Source organism: Equus asinus, chromosome 14 (assembly GCF_041296235.1).
Source record: "Equus asinus isolate D_3611 breed Donkey chromosome 14, EquAss-T2T_v2, whole genome shotgun sequence".
Taxonomy (NCBI): domain Eukaryota; kingdom Metazoa; phylum Chordata; class Mammalia; order Perissodactyla; family Equidae; genus Equus; species Equus asinus.
Window position 1 is genome coordinate 6,242,038 of NC_091803.1, and position 18,302 is coordinate 6,260,339.

Here is an 18,302-nt window from a genome sequence, read left to right on the forward strand (position 1 = left end):
TGACTGCCCTAGACGGCCTTCGCATGTGGCTGTTCGTGTTGCTCTGGATTTTTCCTGCGTCAGTGCCCTGCCATCATATCCCCACCCCGGCCCCTTCCTTGCTGCTGCTCCTCAGTTTTGACATTTCCGTGTGATGTTCACTTTATGGGGTTTAGAGGGAAGAAGGCCGTTATCTTGGTCGCACTCGTAAGGGTTTATTTACATTCACACCAATGATTGCCTCTCTTCTCAGTGTGGAGTCTGCAAAAGCACATGGGGATTGTGGGGCCACTTTCTTTGAAATGGTGAACCTAAAATTTTAACCTGCATTGTGGCTGCAGTGTTTATTTCATTACTAATGTCGATTTTTAACAAAATTCGGAAGCTTGAAAGCCTGAAATAGTCACAAGCTGTTAACCACAGAGGGTGGAGATGGAGCCCAGGCTTGACTTTCTGGTTGGGATTTGGGAAATTCCGCATCTGATGCAGGAGTTCCTGTCACTCCAAGAAATCACTAATCACTTATGTCGGTAAATATATATATGTATATATATAGCTGATAGAACGCATTTACGGTTGATTCTTCTTTCTTTAATCATGCTGTCCATAGGTCTGACAAATGAATCTGCTCTTTCATAAACTCTTGATTATTTTCTAAAAATCGTAAGGTACTTACTGGTTAGGAAAAAGCTCTAAGTATATGTATAAACATTCTGAGCAATGCAGTAAATTAATTTCAAATGGTCTTGATAGTACTAAATTATTTACTCATTGGCTAGTATTTAAAGGGAAGAAACTCAACAAGTTACTTTGGTTTTTGTTCCTGTGTGTTGTGACTGTAGGGCTGCTGCAGGAGTACCTTTCTTGCTTTGGTTTAATACATGGGGTAACTTTTTTTCAGTAGAGGAAAAAAGTAGAAGAGAGGCCTTTGTTCTTCGTGTTACGGAGGATGGGTGTTGCGATGGACAGAAGCCAATCTTGAACAGCATTTAAGTCCAGAAAATGTGAGATTGGTGTAACTGTAGAGGACGGTGTTGGAAGCAGATGTGCTCACAAGTTTGCCTTCTTGAAGTTTCTTTTTTTTTGAGTTCAGAATTTTTTTTAATTGAGTTAATGATAGGTTACAATCTTGTGAAATTTCAGTTGTACATTAATGTTTGTCATTCATGTTGTAGGTGCACCACTTCACCCTTTGTGCCCACCCCCACCCCACCTTTCCCCTGGTATCCACTAAACTGTTCTTAGTCCACATTTTTAAATTCCTCATATGAGTGGAGTCATACACAGATTATCCTTCTCTTGCTGGCTTATTTCACTTAACATAATTCCTCAAGGTCCATCCATGTTACTGCAAATGGAATGATTTTGTTCTGTTTTGCAGCCGAGTAGTATTCCATTGTATATATGTACCACATCTTCTTTATCCATTCGTCTGTTGATGGGCACTTAGGTTGCTTCCACGTCTTGGCTATTGTAAACAGTGCTGCAATAAACATTGGGGTGCACAGGACTTTTGGGATTGCTGACTTCAAGCTCTTTGGATAAATACCCAGTAGTGGGATGGCTGGATCGTATGGTAGTTCTATTTTTAATTTTTTGAGGAATCTCCATACTGTTTTCCATAGTGGCTGTACCAGTTTGCATTCCCACCAGCAGTGTATGAGGGTTCCTTTTTCTCCACAACCTCTCCAACATTTGTTACTATTAGTTTTAGATATTTGTGTCATTCTAATGGGTGTAAGGTGATATCTTAATGTAGTTTTGATTTGCATTTCCCTGATGATCAGCGATGATGAGCATCTTTTCATGTGCCTATTCTTCCTGAATTTTCTTTATCACTGGTTATTGAGATCTAAGAGGGGCCGTGAATGTGAATGTGCTTGGAAAAAGTAGGACGTAAAAGAACAAGCTGAAAGGTTATATAAATGCAAGATGACGTTATTATTACCGTTACTATTCTTACGTCATTTGGACAGATAGTGTTACAGCATGAAAATTTGTACAATTTTTATTAGCTTCCCAGACGTGCTTCAGAATGAGTGTTTTATTGATCTTGTTACGGCAGGTTCTATCAAGTTCTATCAAAAGGATATCAACAAAGATATCCTCTCCCATCTTATACACAAAGAGCTTATTTTTTAAAAGACTTTAATTTTTTTATCATTTACTTTTTTAAATGCTGTGTAAGAGATTGGTAAAATGTAGTGAGTTCTGGTGCTTTCTTTGGAAGGTGATGGGCAAACGCAGGTGCTTTCAGGGGCAGACATGGAGCCTGCGCCTGGTGCTCAGCCGCGTGTGCGGGAGCAGGGGTCAGAGGCCAGGCACAGGAAATGCGACGGCTCCAGCCTCAGCCTACTTCATAGTAGAACTGATGTTCGAGAAATAAGAAATCTGGGGGAAATTTTAAGGTAGATGAAAAAGTGCGGCTTTTAAAGAACAGTGAAATTTATGACTGTTCGCTCCTGATATCACCCTGAGTCTCTGTCTTCTGCTTTCTTGTATAATGTGTGCCAAGTTAGATTAATTTCCCAGGATAATGGTGTGAATTGGAAACAATTCAAAATTACACCAGCATTTATCAGAGGGGAGGTGAACGTGTATTTAAGACGTGGAAAATAGGCTGGCGACATTGTGGCCCAGTAGTGACTGTTAATCTGGTTGTCCTAATGGTGTTGATCAGTGTCCTCTTTTTCTGGAACTACTGATGCCCTTAAAGCGAGGAGCCTGTGGCATGCCTTCGTAGCTAGAGAGATGGGCCTCTCACTGGTATTCGGGAAAGGAGAGTATCCAGAAAAAGCGGTCTAAATGTGGGACTTCTCTAAAGAAAATCAACATCTATTTATGGCTTAAGTTCTGTTTATTGCTTTTCATAAGTGGCTGCAAAAAAGTTGGCTTTCCTTTTTCACCCTTTATACTGAGAGGAAGAATGCCCATCGCTTCCTATGTAATGCTCTCTCACCCCCAGGTGGAAGTGAGCTGTCCCAAGGAGATGGCCTGGAAAGTCAACATGTACCGCGGCTACCTGGCCATCTGCCACCCCGAGGAGCAGCAGCTGAGCTTCATCGAGCGCCTGGTGGAGATGGCCAGCAGCTTGGCCATCCGCGAGTGGCGGCGTTTGCCCCACGTCGTGTCCCACGTGCACACACCTCTTCTCCAGGTGGGTACAGTGCTGTCTCGGGTCCTTCACAGCAGAGCACGTCCCGTCCAGGCTTGGGTTCGTAAACTGAGCTGGACGGCAGAGAGGACACTCCTTCCACTTGTCTTGTCCTTTGCTGCGTAAACTCTTCCTCAGTGAAAGGAAGGCCAGAGTCAAAATGTAGAGGAATCAAGTGTTGCTCCCCATTTTTGGAGCTTCCAAGGGGTTTAAGTGACAGAAGCCATCCTCAGGAGTGATTTTGATGATTTTCATTTTTGCTTCAGGAATTTTCCTTAATGCCCACTGTACCACTGTCAGTGTGGTGTTCACTGTTCAGTCTGACGAGGTCTTGCATCCTCTGCGGCCCTTAAGACTGCGGGTTAAGTGGCCTGTGCCTTGGCTTCCTGCTCTGTGTGTTGTCTTCGCTGTTTCTGACAATATGTTCCAGCCCCGCAAGCTGCCATTCCATCGCTCGTCTCTAAAGCAGTCTCTCCCCACAGCCCCTTGGCCTGCTGCTCCTCTCACAGGATACATTTCTTCTAGCCCCGTGCATTTGCACACGCGTACACACACGTGCACACATACCCCTGGGGACTGTGTCAGCAGGGGAGCGGTGACCAGTATCTGGAGGAGGGAGAATGGAGAGTGGCTGCCGGTGGCCCAGGGCTTCCTTTGGGAAGGACGGAAAGCATCTGTAGTTAGACAGTGGTGAAGGTCGTACAACTCTGGGAACACACTAACATCTCCAAACAAACATCCCGTCGTTCTGTTTTCAGTAAGCCTTTGGTTGTGGAGGGGATTAGATAAAGTTTTCAAAAATCTGAATATAATGAGCTAAATTTGAAATATAGGTGGAAAGCATAAATTCTCCTAGGCAATTTTTAAAATTAAGACCAAACACCAGGATACTGAGGACTGAACAAGGCGCCTCGTTGAGGAGATTCACACAGTTTTAAAATGTGAACTCTGACTCAAAGGAGCATCTAACTGGAGGGAGAAAGCATATAAGAAGCAAAGTTGAAAATAAGAGGGAGAGTGTCACTCAGTGCCGTACTAGTAGGAAAGGAAATAAACGCGAGCATTCAGAGGAGGGGGATCCCTGTGGGAGGGGAGGTGGGGCTCGGTGGGGAAAGTTGGCTCAGGCTCAGAATTGTGGCCAGGGCCCCCGCCCAGGAGACAGATGGCACTGCGAGCTTGGGGCCAGCAGCACAGCCGGGATTGAAAGTGTAGTGGGCTAGACAGACTCCTAAGGGATGTGGACGAAGCAGTATCAGCCCAAGGAGATCACCAGAACCGTGTTTTAAGACATTACTATGGCTGGGGCTTTAAATGTTGATGGCAGGAAAGCCTGAGGGAAGGGTGCGAGGCTGTCCTGTCCTAGACGTTGTACACGAAGAGCCACACTTGGTTGGTGGCAAAGGGAGTGGACAAGAGAGAGAGTTTGGAGACTGCCCTTCAGCAAGCTTGTTCTCCCAGCTCCTGTCTCACAGTAGCCCTAGAGCTGAGGTTTTAAGCTTGAGAGTAGCGTTTGAGGTGAGGAAGAAATTGAACCTGGAATCTAGAGGCTCTTTGAGTGCTTCCTTTGGTGATTGAACTGGGAGGTCTTTATAAAGGCCAGGCTCCTGCTTGACCTGTGGCTTATTTTCCTCATTTGATCTGTAATAAAATGTTGACAGTGGACTCTCTTACGCTGGTCCCGTTTAGGCAGCCCAGCAAATCATCGAACTTCAGGAAGCTGCGCAAATAAACGCAGGCTTACAGCCGACCAACCTGGGGAGGAACAACAGCCTGCACGACATGAAGACGGTGGTGAAGACCTGGAGGAACAGGCTGCCCATCGTGTCTGACGACTTGTCCCACTGGAGCAGCGTCTTCATGTGGAGGCAGCATCATTACCAGGGTAAACCTACCTGGTCCGGCATGCATTCATCATGTAATTTTCCAGACACCCTGCTGTTCTGGTTTCATGTCTTGGTTTTGTTTTTTCTTTTACCAGATTTTCTATTTTTTGGTGGGTATGGTCAGTGGTTGGTATGGCGAGGGTAAAGATGCAGGTGGTGAAAGATGGGAAGATTTTTCCCCGTACCTGTTAGATTTTTCTAGCTAGAACAGAAGTGCTGCTAGACACTGCCCGTTGCATCGGGCGCAGACCAGTGGGATAGGAGCTGTCGGTTGTGGCCCTCTTGGTTTGGAAGTCCCCCCGAGGAAGAGCTGCTCTCAGGTGTCTGTGTGTAGCCTTCTCCAGTGTTCCTGGTCCCCTCTGCTCAGCCCCTAACCCTGCCAGGCATCTTTGTTTCCAGCAGCCTTCATGATTTAGTTAGCCAAGATGGTAATGCTTATCTCAGTAGTTAGTGCTGTTTACATCTGACTTGGTACAAAATACGAGGAAAAGCGATGAGGGTTTATCACAGAGCTTCCCATTTCCATAAGCCATGTGTGTGTGTTTTTCATTTTTTATTTAAGCCTTATTGTGGAACATTTTGAGATGTTTGACGTGGACTGATAACTCATTTCTTTGCTCTCTAGCTATTGTAACTGCCTATGAGAATAGTTCTCAGCATGATCCAAGTTCAAATAACGCTATGCTTGGGGTTCACGCATCAGCCTCAGCAATCATCCAATATGGGAAAATTGCCCGAAAACAAGGACTGGTCAATGTAGCTCTGGATATATTAAGTCGTATTCATACTATTCCAACCGTTCCTATTGTGGATTGCTTCCAGAAGATTCGACAACAAGTCAAATGCTACCTCCAACTGGCAGGAGTCATGGGGAAAAACGAGTGTATGCAGGTAGAGTGCCAGCGGGCCCCGTGCCTACCCCCCGGCTGGGGGGTCCAGTAAAGACTGAGAGTGTCCACCTGGAGACTGGTTCAGATCAGAGAGAAGGAGGGGTAGAACTTTCTGTAAACACAGCCTTAGTAATGGAAAGCAGTCCTTCCAAAACAAGAAAGGGAAAGGAAACCACCTGAGTATTTGAATTACATTTGATGGTCTCTGTTCTGCCGTGTATTGGGTTAATGTATTCAAGGAAAGAAAATTAAAAACTACAAGATTATGTATGTGGGTATAAGGTAGATTTTGGTTATGGTCAGAGGAATATTCATAAAGACAATGAAACTGACTAGATATATAAAGCTTTGGAGAAAATAATACCCTTAAGGTGCCTAGAACTGAATGTGGCATTTAGCGATTCAGTTTCGGTACTGCTTGTCAGCAGATATTCGTGGCAGGCAAGTCTTGTCAATTTAAAGTACACTTGTCAGAGACCTTTAGGACTTATTGCCTAGATAAATATTTTAATGAACTGTTTGTATTATTGTTGAGAAATTTCAAGAACTTTTTTCCTACTCTTTTTTTTTTTTTAATAGGGCCTTGAAGTTATTGAATCTACCAATTTAAAATACTTCACTAAAGAGATGACAGCTGAATTTTATGCACTGAAAGGAATGTTCCTGGCCCAGATCAACAAGTATGTATGTTATATAAGAGGAGGTTACGGGACCCTCAGCCACTTGTTTGCCACTTGTTTAGTTAGTGAGAACATGAAGCCGGTGTGAAGCTCAAGCTAGAAATCGGTGTGATTTAGTGATGGTTGTCAGGTGCGATATTTCAGGTATTACACGTCTGTGGAGATAGTCACTTGCAGTAGATTGATAAGGCAGTTTGATATGTATCACTTAAAGCTTCTTAAAAACGAGTTGCTGGAGCACAGAACTGGATTCCTTTCCCCGTTTTCTCACCACGACCTTTGGGAACAGAGTTGATTCCTTTTATGGAGATGATTTTGTTTTAGAGCCAGGGGGTCAGTCAACCGTGGCCTGCAGGCCAAGTCTGACCAGCGTCCGGTTTTTCTAAGTGATATCGGAACACACCCACACCCACTGGCGTTGTCTGTGGCTGCTCTCACACTACGCCACAGAGTGGAGGACATGTGACAGAAATTGTGTGGCCTGCAAAGCCTAAACCATTCACTGTCTGGCCCATTACAGAAAAAGGTTGCTGAATCCTGTTTTAGAGAAATGAAAGTCAGGTAAATTTTGTAAAAAGTATACAAATGAGATATACTCACAGGATACTGCCTGCTGCCCTATATAGAGCTTTAAAGCCCGCTTTCCACATTTTCGGTGTATAGGAGTTGCATTTTTAGCTGATTTTTAAATGAGGGAGTGATTTTGTCAAGATGAAAGGGTTTTATCCTTTTTTTCTTAATGTTTTAAATTCATCTGCCATAAACACACCGTTTGGAAGTGTACAATTTCAGTGGATTTTAGTATATTCACAGTGTTGTACCACCATCGCCACTTGCTAATTCTCAAACATTTCCGTCTTTTCCAAAGAAACCACGTTCCTGTTAGCAGTCACTCCTTATTCTCCCTTTCCTTTGTCCCCTGACAACCACTAATCTACTTCCTGTCTCTATCATTTGCCTATTCTGAACATTTCACATAATTAGAATCGTACACAGTGTGGCCTTTTGTGGCTTGCTTCTTTTCCTTAGCATCATGTTTTCAAGGTTCCCCCACGTTGTAGCATCTATCAGTACTTTATTCCTTTTCATGGCTGAATAATATTCCATTGTATATCCATACATTCGGGTTGTTTCCACTTTTTGGCTACCGTGAGCAACGCTTCCATGAACATCGATGTACAAGGTGTTGTGTGGGCATGTTTTCAGTTTTCTTGGATATGTATGTAGGAATGGAATTGCTGGGTCATGTGGTGCTTCGTTTATCTTTTTGAGAAACTGCCAAACAGTTTTCCACAACGGCTGTACCATTTTACATTCCCACCAGCAGTGTTTGTGGTTTCTAATTTCTCCATATCCTAGCCACCACTTGTTGTTGTCCATTTTTCTGATTATTGCCATGCTAGTGAGTATGAAGTAGTATCTCACTGTGATTTTCATTTGCATTTTCTTGGTGACTGATCATGTTTAGCATCTTTTATGTGCTTATTGGCCATTTGTATATCTTCTTTATAGAAATGTCTGTTTGGTTCCTTTTGTGCGTTTTTTAATTGAGTTATTTGACTTTTTATTGTTGAGTTGTAATTCTTATGTCTGGATATAAGTCTCTTTCAGGTACATGATTTGCAGATATTTTCTCACATTCTATAGGCTGTCTTTTCACTTTCTTGCCAGTGTCCTTAATGCACAAAGTTGGTCATTTTGATGAAGTTCAATTAGTCCGTTTTTTCTTTTGTTGCTTGTGCTTTTGGTGTCATGTCTAAGACACCACTGCCTAAGCCAAGGTCATGAACATTTACTCCTGTGATTTCTGGTAAGAGTTTATAGGTTTAGCTCTTCCATTTAGGTCTTTAATCCATTTTGAGTTAATTTTTATATATGACGTGAGGGTAGTGGTCCATATTAATTTTTATGCATGTGTATATCCTCTTGTCCCAGCACCGTTTGTTGCCTGTGGAATGGCTTTGGCATCCTTGCTGACAATTCATTGACTGGAAATGTATAGGTTTTTTTCTGGACACAGTTCTGTTCCATTGATGTGTATGTCCATTCTTTACGCCGGTACCACACTGTGTTGGTTACTGTTGCTTTGTAGTAAGTTTTGAAATTGTGAAGTGTTCTTCAACTTTGTTCTTTTTCAAGATTGTTTGGGTATATGGGGTCCCTTAACCCCTTACCTTATTTCCACATGAATTTTAGGTTATCCACTTTGGCAACGAAGGCAGCTGGAATTATGATAGGGATTGCACTGAATCTGTAGGTTAATTTGGGGAGTATTTCCATCATAACAATATTGAGTCTCCCAATCCGTGAACACAGGATAGGTTTATTCAGGTCATCTTTAATTTTATTTAACAATGTCTTATAGTTTTCATTGTACAAATCTTGCATTTCTTATGTTAAATTTATTCCTGAGTATTTTATTCTTTTTGATGTTATTATAAAATGTTTTCTTATTTTCAGATTGTCCATTCCAAGGTATAGAAATACAACTGATTTGTATACTGATCTTGTGTTTTTCAACTTTGCTGAATTTATTTGCTGTGATAGTTTTATTGCGAATTCTTTAGGGTTTTCTGTACATAAGATCGTGCCATCTGCACACAGAGGTAGTCTTTCATCTTCCTTTTCATTCTGGTGTTTTTTTTTTTCTTCCCTAGTTGGTCTGGCTAGAACACCCAGTACTGAGTTAAACAAGTGCTAGAAGTGGGCATCTTCAGAAAACTGTTTTTCCGTCTTTCACAGTATCATGTTAGCTGTGGGCTTTTCATATGTGACCTTTGTTATGTTGAGGTAGTTTCTTCTGTTCCTAGTTTGTTGGGTGTTTTTATCATGACACGGTGTTGGGTTTCGTCAAATGCTTTTTCTACATCAACTCAACTGATCGTATTTTTCTCCTTCATTCTGTTAATGTGGTGTGTTGTATTGATTGATTTTTGTGTGTTGAACCACCACCTTGCGTTGCTGGATAAATCCCACTTGGTCACGGTGAACAGTCCTTAAATACTGCCGCTGGATTGGTTTGCTGGCATTTTTTTTGAGGGTGTTTGCGCCTGTGTTCATAAGGCATATGAGTCTAATACATTGTTGGTATGATAGTAACATTGGGCAGCCACTCTGGAAAATAGTTTGGCACTTCCTCAAAAGATTAAACATAGGATTATATGACTCAGCAATTCCACTCCTAGGTATACACCCAAAAGAATGAAAAATGGATGCTCAAGCAGGTACTTGGTCACAAATGTTCATAGCAGCACTGTTCACAATAGCCAAACGTCAGAACAACTTCGTGGTTGGGGTTTTCTTTCAGGGTGATGAAGATGTTTTGGAACTAGATAGAGGTGGTGGTTGCACAGCATTTTGAATGTCCCAAATGCCTGTGAATTACTCACTTTAAAATGACTGATATTATGTTATGTGAAGTTTGCCTTAAAAAAAGGTATGTTTTGATTTGTGCCCTCTTAGGTCTGAGGAAGCAAACAAAGCCTTTTCTGCAGCTGTGCAGATGCACGACGTGCTGGTGAAGGCGTGGGCCATGTGGGGCGACTACCTGGAGAACATCTTCGTGAAGGAGCGGCAGCTGCACCTCGGAGTGTCTGCCATCACCTGTTACCTGCACGCGTGCCGGCACCAGAACGAGAGCAAATCCAGGAAGTACTTAGCCAAGGTGAGACCAGAGAATTAGCTTTGACCAAAGACCACCTGGCAGCCTTCAAGTCTGGGTGAATATTCAGCTGTTTACTAGTCTGTGCTGGTGTGAGGCGCTGTTTCATGCCTTAACTCGCAAATTCCCATCACTCTTCAAAGTCTCTTGCATTGTTCCATTTTAAAGCTGAGAACAGGGGAGTGGCCCTGTGGCCAGTGGTTAAGTTGGCACACCCTCCTTTGGCGGCCTGGGCTTTCACTGGTTCAGATCATGGGCACGGACGTGGCGCTGCTCATCAGGCCATGCTGAAGTGGCGTCCCACATAGCGCACAACCAGAGGCACTCACAACTAGAATATACAACTATGTACTGAGGGGCTTTGGGGAGGAGAAGAAAAAAAAAAAATGGAAGATTGGCAACAGTTGTTAGCTCAGGTGCCAATCCTTAAAGCTGAGAACACTGACTCCTGGACATGTTTGGAGGCCCAGGCAAAACTGAGCCTGGAGTCTGGGTCTTAGGACTCCAGTCCAGTGTTCTCCGTGGGATCTCACACTGCACAGAGATGCCTGCAGCCAGATGAGGGGTCTGCAAGGACGACTGACCTGCCAGACACCCAGTGGAGTCGCATCTTCACCTGCAGGGACGGCACACACAGCCACAGAGCCGCTCACCTCTAGTCCCCGGTGACATTGACTCACATGGTTTCTGCAGACCCTTCAGAGTGAAGTCTCAGTCCTGGAGGTCTCGTCCCACATTGCCTGGGTCTAACACCAGGGACAGGGTCAGCAGTTGACATGTGCCCCACGGGTGAGCGCTCGTGATGGAGATTCCTTCCTCAGTATCGCTCCCTCTCGTCCCTCCCATAAAACACATACATAGGACCCAGAACGATTTCTTGCAGAAAATTTAAGATGGTGGTTCTGCTTTTCTGTTTTGTGCGTTAAAGGTTTGGATTTTTTAGAATTTCTTGATTTAATGTCAGAATTTGGGATGAACATCAGCTCCTAGTAGTTAAAGCCTGCTAGAGCAACACAAACCGGTTACAGTAGCAGAGCTCCCTGAGTGCCTGACTCGGAATGTGCTTGCTTCTAAGTGTAGTTGTTCCAGACGTCCGTGGACACCAGGCTGCCAGCATATGGCCTCCCTGATCCTAGGGGGTGGTCATCTGAGACTGGGAGCAAAAGTCCCCTTTGTTTCTGTGAGATCACACGTGTAATGAGCAGGTTGGCCAGCCCTTCCCATCCCCCTGTTGGCTCCTTGGGGTCATGCCCCGTGCCCGTGCTGGCCAACAGGTGGGATCAGTTAGTAATTGGCATTAAAGCTAAATCTAGATAAAAAACTATAGTCAAATTTTAGGTTTTACTTACCTGTAACATTTCTATTTTAAGTTTAGCAATATTGCTGGTCCCCTTTTGTAGATATGTTCCTGCATTTCCAGTAAAGCTACTCTATGTGGTATTTTAATGTTGGGGAAAAGTCACTTGCTTAAGGGCCTCAGACGTTTCATTCAACTCAAGAATTTTTCCTTCTGTCTTAGGTGCTGTGGCTTTTGAGTTTTGATGATGACAAAAATACTTTGGCAGACGCTGTTGACAAGTACTGCATCGGCGTGCCACCCATCCAGTGGCTGGCCTGGATCCCGCAGCTGCTCACCTGCTTGGTCGGCTCCGAGGGAAAGCTGCTTTTGAACCTCATTAGCCAGGTGGGGATAACAAGATGTCTTTGTTCACAAAAAATATTGTCTTCGTTTCACATCCTTTTTTTTTTTCAGAAAGAAAATGCGCATACTCAAAGTATTGCAAATAAGTCAAAGAGATGCGGATGTGTACACATTTACATATCACTGGATATAAAGCACAATTAAAAGGGATTGACTAGGGGCTGGCCTGGTGGCGCAGTGGTTAAGCTCGCATGTTCCACTTCAGTGGCCCGGGGTTCACCAGTTCAGATCCCAGGTGCAGACATGGCACCTCTTGGTAAGGCATGCTGTGGTAGGCGTCCCACGTATAAAGTAGAGGAAGATGGGCACGGATGTTAGCTCAGGGCCAGTCTCCCTCAGAAAAAAGAGGAGGATTGGCAGCACATGTTAGCTCAGGGCTAATCTTCCTCAAAAAAGAAAAAAGTGATTGAAGAATATATTGAGGTTGAAATGAAATAATCTGATACAGCATTACAGTATTAAAATGGTAATTTCTTTGCTTGAGCATGTTGCCACATACAATTCAAGTAAAATAAACCTTCTCTTGGAGCTGGCCCCGTGGCCGAGTGGTTAAGTTCGCGCGCTCCGCTGCAGGCGGCCCATTGTTTCATTGGTTCGAATCCTGGGTGCGGACATGGCACTGCTCATCAAGCCACGCTGGGGTGGCGTCCCACGTGCCACAACTAGAAGGACCCGCAACCAAGAATATACAGCTATGTACTGGGGGTGCTTTGGGGAGAAAAAGGAAAAAAATAAAATCTTTAAAAAAATAAAATAAAATAAACATTCTCTTAAGATGTGAGATCACTAGTGAGAACTCTGAGAGTTCCTGATGGTGAGATGCATGTCTGATTACACTCTTTAGCTGATTTCCTGTCGTATGCCAGCAGCTCTTCGGAGCTTCCCTTAAGACTGACGTTTCCCATCGTTGTGGTGGTCCTTGCCCCTCGTACGCTTGCTCGGCTGCAGCTGTTAGAGGCTGAAAGTCGTGCGGGGCGGGGGTAGGGGTGGGAATCCGACTGACCAGGGTCCTGTGAAAAGGCTCTCGTGACCATTATTTGAGAATGGTTCCAGATTGTCCCTCTCCTCTGAGCAGACTGAGGGGTGGAAGAAGGACCCAGACAGCAGAAACTTGGATACAGTTCAGTCTGGGACACGCTATCTTTGTGCTGCTTTTTATAAAATGACAGTGTCAGAGAACTTTTCCTGAACCAGCAGCATCGTAACCAAGTGCTTAGGAACACACGCTCATCCTTCCGTCCCTCTGGTGCACTTTGCTTTTCGCGTGGGATGGGTCATCCGCGTTATACCCAGAACTGGTTTTATTTTTCCCTTGAGAGTCTGTAGCTATGTTCCTGGTTCGGCATTTTGCTTAGAGTTTATCTTTGGGGATGTAGATTTGGTTTGTTGGGTATTGTCATTCACTCACTATTTCTTAATGTACATAGCCAGCCACCCTGTGGCCGAGCTAGATATTTCTGGTGGATAGCTCTACCCAGCCCTTTTGAAGGAGCCATGTAACCCCGGTTTTACCAAACTTACCTTAATTAGAAATCTTGCCTTAAACAGGAAACCTTCAGTCTCCTCCTACCCGTGGTCAGGCAAAGTACCGTTACTCACTATTGAGCTAAACTGTCAGTTGATTAGAGACTCACTTCACGATTCCCGGTGAATTGTGCCTCCTGGAAAGACTGACGGGTGTCACTGTGTGTTTTCCTGTCGTTGGCCTGAGTGAGACCCAGGGGCGGATGCATTTTGTCTTCCTCAGATTTACTGCATCAAATGAAAGTCGTTTGTCTGTCATCAGCAGTCCCTGGGCAGAACCGAGGAAATGCACCATATTGATCCTTCTTGTATATTTTAAAGCTAAACTAGGTGTTTTACCTGTGGTTTAATCCGACCCCATGAATTAGATCAGTGGTGCGGTATTTACTTCCTTGGTTCAACTGCAGGCCAGCCACCCGTTAATGATTGACGTTGACTATTTTCAAGACACGTGGCCTCATCGAGAGCGCACTGGCGAGCAGTGCTCTTCATTACCCCGTCTCTCTGAGCAGGTCGGACGAGTGTATCCCCAAGCAGTCTACTTTCCCATCCGGACCCTGTACCTGACCCTGAAAATAGAGCAGCGGGAGCGCTACAAGAGCGGTACGTCTCGGGGGGCCCGTGGCCAGGCGTGGAGGGGCGCTCTGTGGGGCGTTCCGTGTCCCGACTGCTGGGGACACACGCCTGCCCCACGGCTCACTGCCAGCCTGTGGGCTGGTCTTGTCTTTACCCAGCGAGAGGACACTGGGCTGAAAGGCAAAGCCTGATCTCTGAGTCAGGTCCACGGTTTTCCTCTGCCATGACATAATAGGGTGTTCATGTACCTGAGTGATTTGATCCATAAGTAGAAAAAAGGTGAAAGTTTCAGCTTTAGATAACTGTAAAGTTTAACTTGCCTGATTAGTTATAAATGCATCCTGGTAAGCAGTATAGATGACAGTTACTATGTGCGTGTGATTTAGGTTATAAGGGATGTCTTCAGCTATCAGAGGAATCAGCGTAGACGTCAGTCTTATCAGATGTAAAAACGTACTCAAAATGCAAGATTTTTAATCTGTATTGAATAGTCCTAGTATGTAAAGAAATAACTTATTTAATGGTTTCAGATACCCAGTAAGCATGGCACTTTATGAACAGTTAAAGCACCGTTTGCCTCACAATGGTTTTAATACCCACACGTTCATGCTGCGAGACCGGAGTCTTTGTAAGCAGGTGTCTTCGTCCACTGGACCGTGTTGGCATCACCCGCTGCTGAGCCGGGCGGGTCAGGAGGTTGCACAGCACATTTCGGCTCTGACCTCCTGGGTCTACCCGGGTAGATTTGTGTTTGGTCATTTGAAAACTGATTTTTTATTCTAAGTGAGCTGAAGCTAGGAAAATGGGCATGAGGGGCTCACAGCCTATTTTTCATACAGCAAGAAACTGTATTTTTTTAAATATCATCTTACACACATGGTTTGGCTTTCCTAGATGAAAAAGTGTAGGCTTGCTCATCGTCTGCTTTTACATTTTCTGAGCAAGCACACAATGCAGGGAATGTGTTGTGAAATATTTTTTCCAAACATTTTAACAATGTTCCGACCTAGAATGAAGTTAAGAAGGGCGAGTACTGTGACCCAGGTCACAGTTGGCATGCGCCGTGTTGGCTTTCTCTCGCCACACGTGTGCTTGTTGCATTTTACCAAACCATTTGAAGCCAGGGTGTAGACAGGCGCGCTCTCCGGGCCTCTCCGTGCACCTCTCCTTAGGACCAGGGCATCTCCCACACCTTCTCGCAGTGTGTTAACACACGGCAGGAACCAGCGTTCCTTTGGCCTGTGGGTCCTCTAGAGCACCGAGCTCTCGCATCGGTCAGTTTTGCGCTGACATTGGCGTTGTGTGTGTTGCTCTCAGATTCTGGACAGCAGCAGCCAAGTTCAGTGGGTAACCAGTCCCATTCTGCATCAGATCCAGGGCCCATAAGAGCCACAGCCCCAATGTGGCGTTGCAGCCGAATCATGCACATGCAGCGAGAACTCCACCCAACCCTCCTGTCTTCCCTGGAAGGCATCGTCGATCAGATGGTCTGGTTCAGAGAGAACTGGCATGAAGAGGTATTTGATATGATCTCAGAAATGTACTGTATGCTTCCATGGCTGTTAGCTTTAGATTAGCGCTCTGGTCACTTTATATGTTTGTTGTTGAATGATGGAGTGGGCAAATAGTCAGTGTCTGCACATTAGTGCTGCCTTAAATATTTGCGGCAGAGTACTTCACATGAAAAAGATGAAATTGAGAATGCCATTTCCGGCCTTCACATGCTTGCTTTGCTCGATCACCTCACTACCCCAGGTGACGAGGCATTGGTGGTGGGTGTGAGCAGGAGTGGCGTGTAGGTGGCTCCAGGGAGCTAGTTCTCCAGCGATCTTTTCAGCAGCCAGGCCCTGCCTTGGCGTTTGCGCAAGCTGATGATGAGTAGCTGGCCTTTACTGCCCTGAGCCCCTCGTTACAACTACTGTGTGTTTTGTGTGTGCACACAGACGTGCAGCAGTAACACCAAAGCTGAGAATAAGGGTTTCCGTGGGTAATCAACAGAAGGGTATGTACGTGACCAAAAAAGCAGTTTTTGTGGTTTTTCAAATGTTCAGGACACTTAGTCCTCATTGTTACAAATGCAGCTCATGGTGTGGAGCGCACAGGGATTCCATCTATTCTGCACACGCTGATTTTACACCCACTGTTTGCCAGGCGGCCACAGAAATAGCCCTGGTGGTGGTGGGGACGTGCTGGACATGTGGTTTTGGTGGGTCAATTGCTTGAATCGAACTCCGTTTTGTGAGTTATCTGTGGTCTCGTTTCCGCCAGGTTCTAAGGCAGCTGCAGCAGGGCCTGGCGAAATGTTACTCTGTTGCATTTGAGAAAAGCGGAGCCGTGTCTGATGCCAAGATTACCCCCCACACGCTCAATTTCGTCAAGAAATTGGTGAGCACGTTCGGGGTGGGCCTGGAGAACGTGTCCAACGTCTCGACCATGTTCTCCAGCGCAGCCTCCGAGTCTCTCGCCCGGCGGGCGCAGGCCACCGCCCAGGACCCCGTCTTCCAGAAGCTGAAGGGCCAGTTCACGACCGGTGAGTCTGGCTCTGCTCCTCCTGCGCGAGGGAAGGTTCCAGCCACTGCTTCTCCTCTGTCTTTAACCTCTAAGTTAATCGTGTTCGTTCGTTTCATTAGCACTGTCCTGGGTGAGCTGGTTGTACTGTGTTTAAAACGCCGAGCCAGATCACAAGGAAACTGTGATGCTCACCAGCCTGGGGCTGCACGTCCTGCTCTGGAGTGAAGGGTCAGAGCGCTGGCTCTGTGTCAGGCCAGGGTTAGAAACAGGATGGTTTTAGAATGAACCCGCTCTTGCTGTCCCATCCTCCTTCCACTGGCTTTTCATAGGAAAGCCCAACAGTGTGAGGTGAGGCAGTGGGGCTCGTGCAGGGCTCAGGGTGACAAAGTTCAAACTCGCGGTGGATTCTGGAGGCTGCATGGTGGGGAGACTGTTTCCTCACGCATCCCTGGCTCTGGTTCACACGTTTCCCTAGACCACAGGAGCGTGGGTCTGGCTCCACCACTCGCTCGGTGATCTGAGGTAGCGGTCCAGTCTCCCTTAGCCTGTCTTCATCTGTCACATAGGACCCTAGTCCCCCAGTGCACACACAGTCACAGCCGTGTCCCCTGGGGCTTGGAGCATTCGTTCCCACATCTGCGTGCATCCCTGTTCATCTGGCAGAGGAGCCTGGGGTGGGCTCTGCGCCAGGAGCACCAGGTCCCAGACTTCAGCCTGAGTACCTTTTACAGGCTTTTATGTCGTGAGTGTCAGCACAGGAGTGATTATCAGGTGAAAACAAGATTTGTCTGGTAAAATGTCCCAAAGCTAAAAGAAATATTTCAACTTAATTACTGCTTTTGTAACTGTCTTTAAAACATTTTCTTCACTGATATGTTAAACCATAGAATAAACTATTCACATTTTATATATTTAAAGTATCTTTTAACAATTCATATCTCAGAGAACACAGTTGAAAATGTGCATATGTAGAGTAGATTGAAATAATGTAAAAGAAAACATCTATCCTGCTAATTGCAAAGCACGCTTTGCAGTTACCATGACTTCACCTTAAATCCACCGGAAATACAGCGTGTGCCCCGTTGTCATTGCAGGCAGCCCTGGGCGCTGGGTTTCCCTCTCTGGATGTGTGAGTCAGCATTAAGCTTGAGCACCTTCCACTGATGACCCAGCACCTTGAGGAAAGCGTTCTTTGAGAAATAAAATATAAGTCACGCCCTCTCAGTATCTTCTACACAAGGGCTTCCATCATCTTAGATTGTTTGCATGTGAGGTTAACGTGATGTGTGGTGTGACACCCTTCTTTGAAAAAGTAGGAGTCTGGAAGTTTTATGGAAGCCATTGTATTTTACTTAAAGGCAGCAATATTCAGTATGTCATTATCTTAAAATATCCAGATCGATATTTATGAAATCAAACAGAGAATTAGAGGTGGGACAGAGCCTCTGGATTTTGATGTTAAAAAGTTGACAAAAACTGAAACTTAAGACGGCTGTGAGCTCAGACTGTGGCGAGTTTCAGCTCCTTGAGTCCAGAGCTCTCCAGCCCGCCGGTCGTCTGTGCCCAGGAGAAATGTCTCCGTATTTCAGGGAGGGTTGCACCTCATGCTTGAGCAACATTTTGTGTGTTGGCTGTTGATGAGAAACCTGTAAGGAGGTGAAAGAAAGTTCAAAACAGCACGTTGACTTGACCCCAGAGAGTGATTTATTCAGTGCAGGAACTAGTACAGGAATGTTTATAAA

At 45.2% G+C, this 18,302-nt stretch overlaps 1 protein-coding gene across 11 annotated transcripts in view; it reads left to right on the plus strand.

Annotated features, from left to right (window-relative positions):
• Nucleotides 1–18,302, plus strand: part of TRRAP (transformation/transcription domain associated protein) — a 117,214-nt gene that overhangs the window by 86,313 nt on the left and 12,599 nt on the right. For 5 of the 11 annotated variants that reach the window (XM_070484186.1, XM_070484189.1, XM_070484191.1 and 2 more), the window contains 9 exons: nucleotides 2,945–3,136; nucleotides 4,820–5,048; nucleotides 5,642–5,907; nucleotides 6,486–6,586; nucleotides 10,049–10,250; nucleotides 11,767–11,931; nucleotides 13,986–14,076; nucleotides 15,367–15,566; nucleotides 16,318–16,579. In XM_070484186.1, the coding sequence (XP_070340287.1) occupies nucleotides 2,945–3,136; nucleotides 4,820–5,048; nucleotides 5,642–5,907; nucleotides 6,486–6,586; nucleotides 10,049–10,250; nucleotides 11,767–11,931; nucleotides 13,986–14,076; nucleotides 15,367–15,566; nucleotides 16,318–16,579 (1,708 nt within the window). The remainder of the gene's footprint in view (nucleotides 1–2,944; nucleotides 3,137–4,819; nucleotides 5,049–5,641; nucleotides 5,908–6,485; nucleotides 6,587–10,048; nucleotides 10,251–11,766; nucleotides 11,932–13,985; nucleotides 14,077–15,366; nucleotides 15,567–16,317; nucleotides 16,580–18,302) is intronic. The other 6 variants (XM_070484190.1, XM_070484192.1, XM_044747309.2 and 3 more) reach the window with 3 other exon arrangements.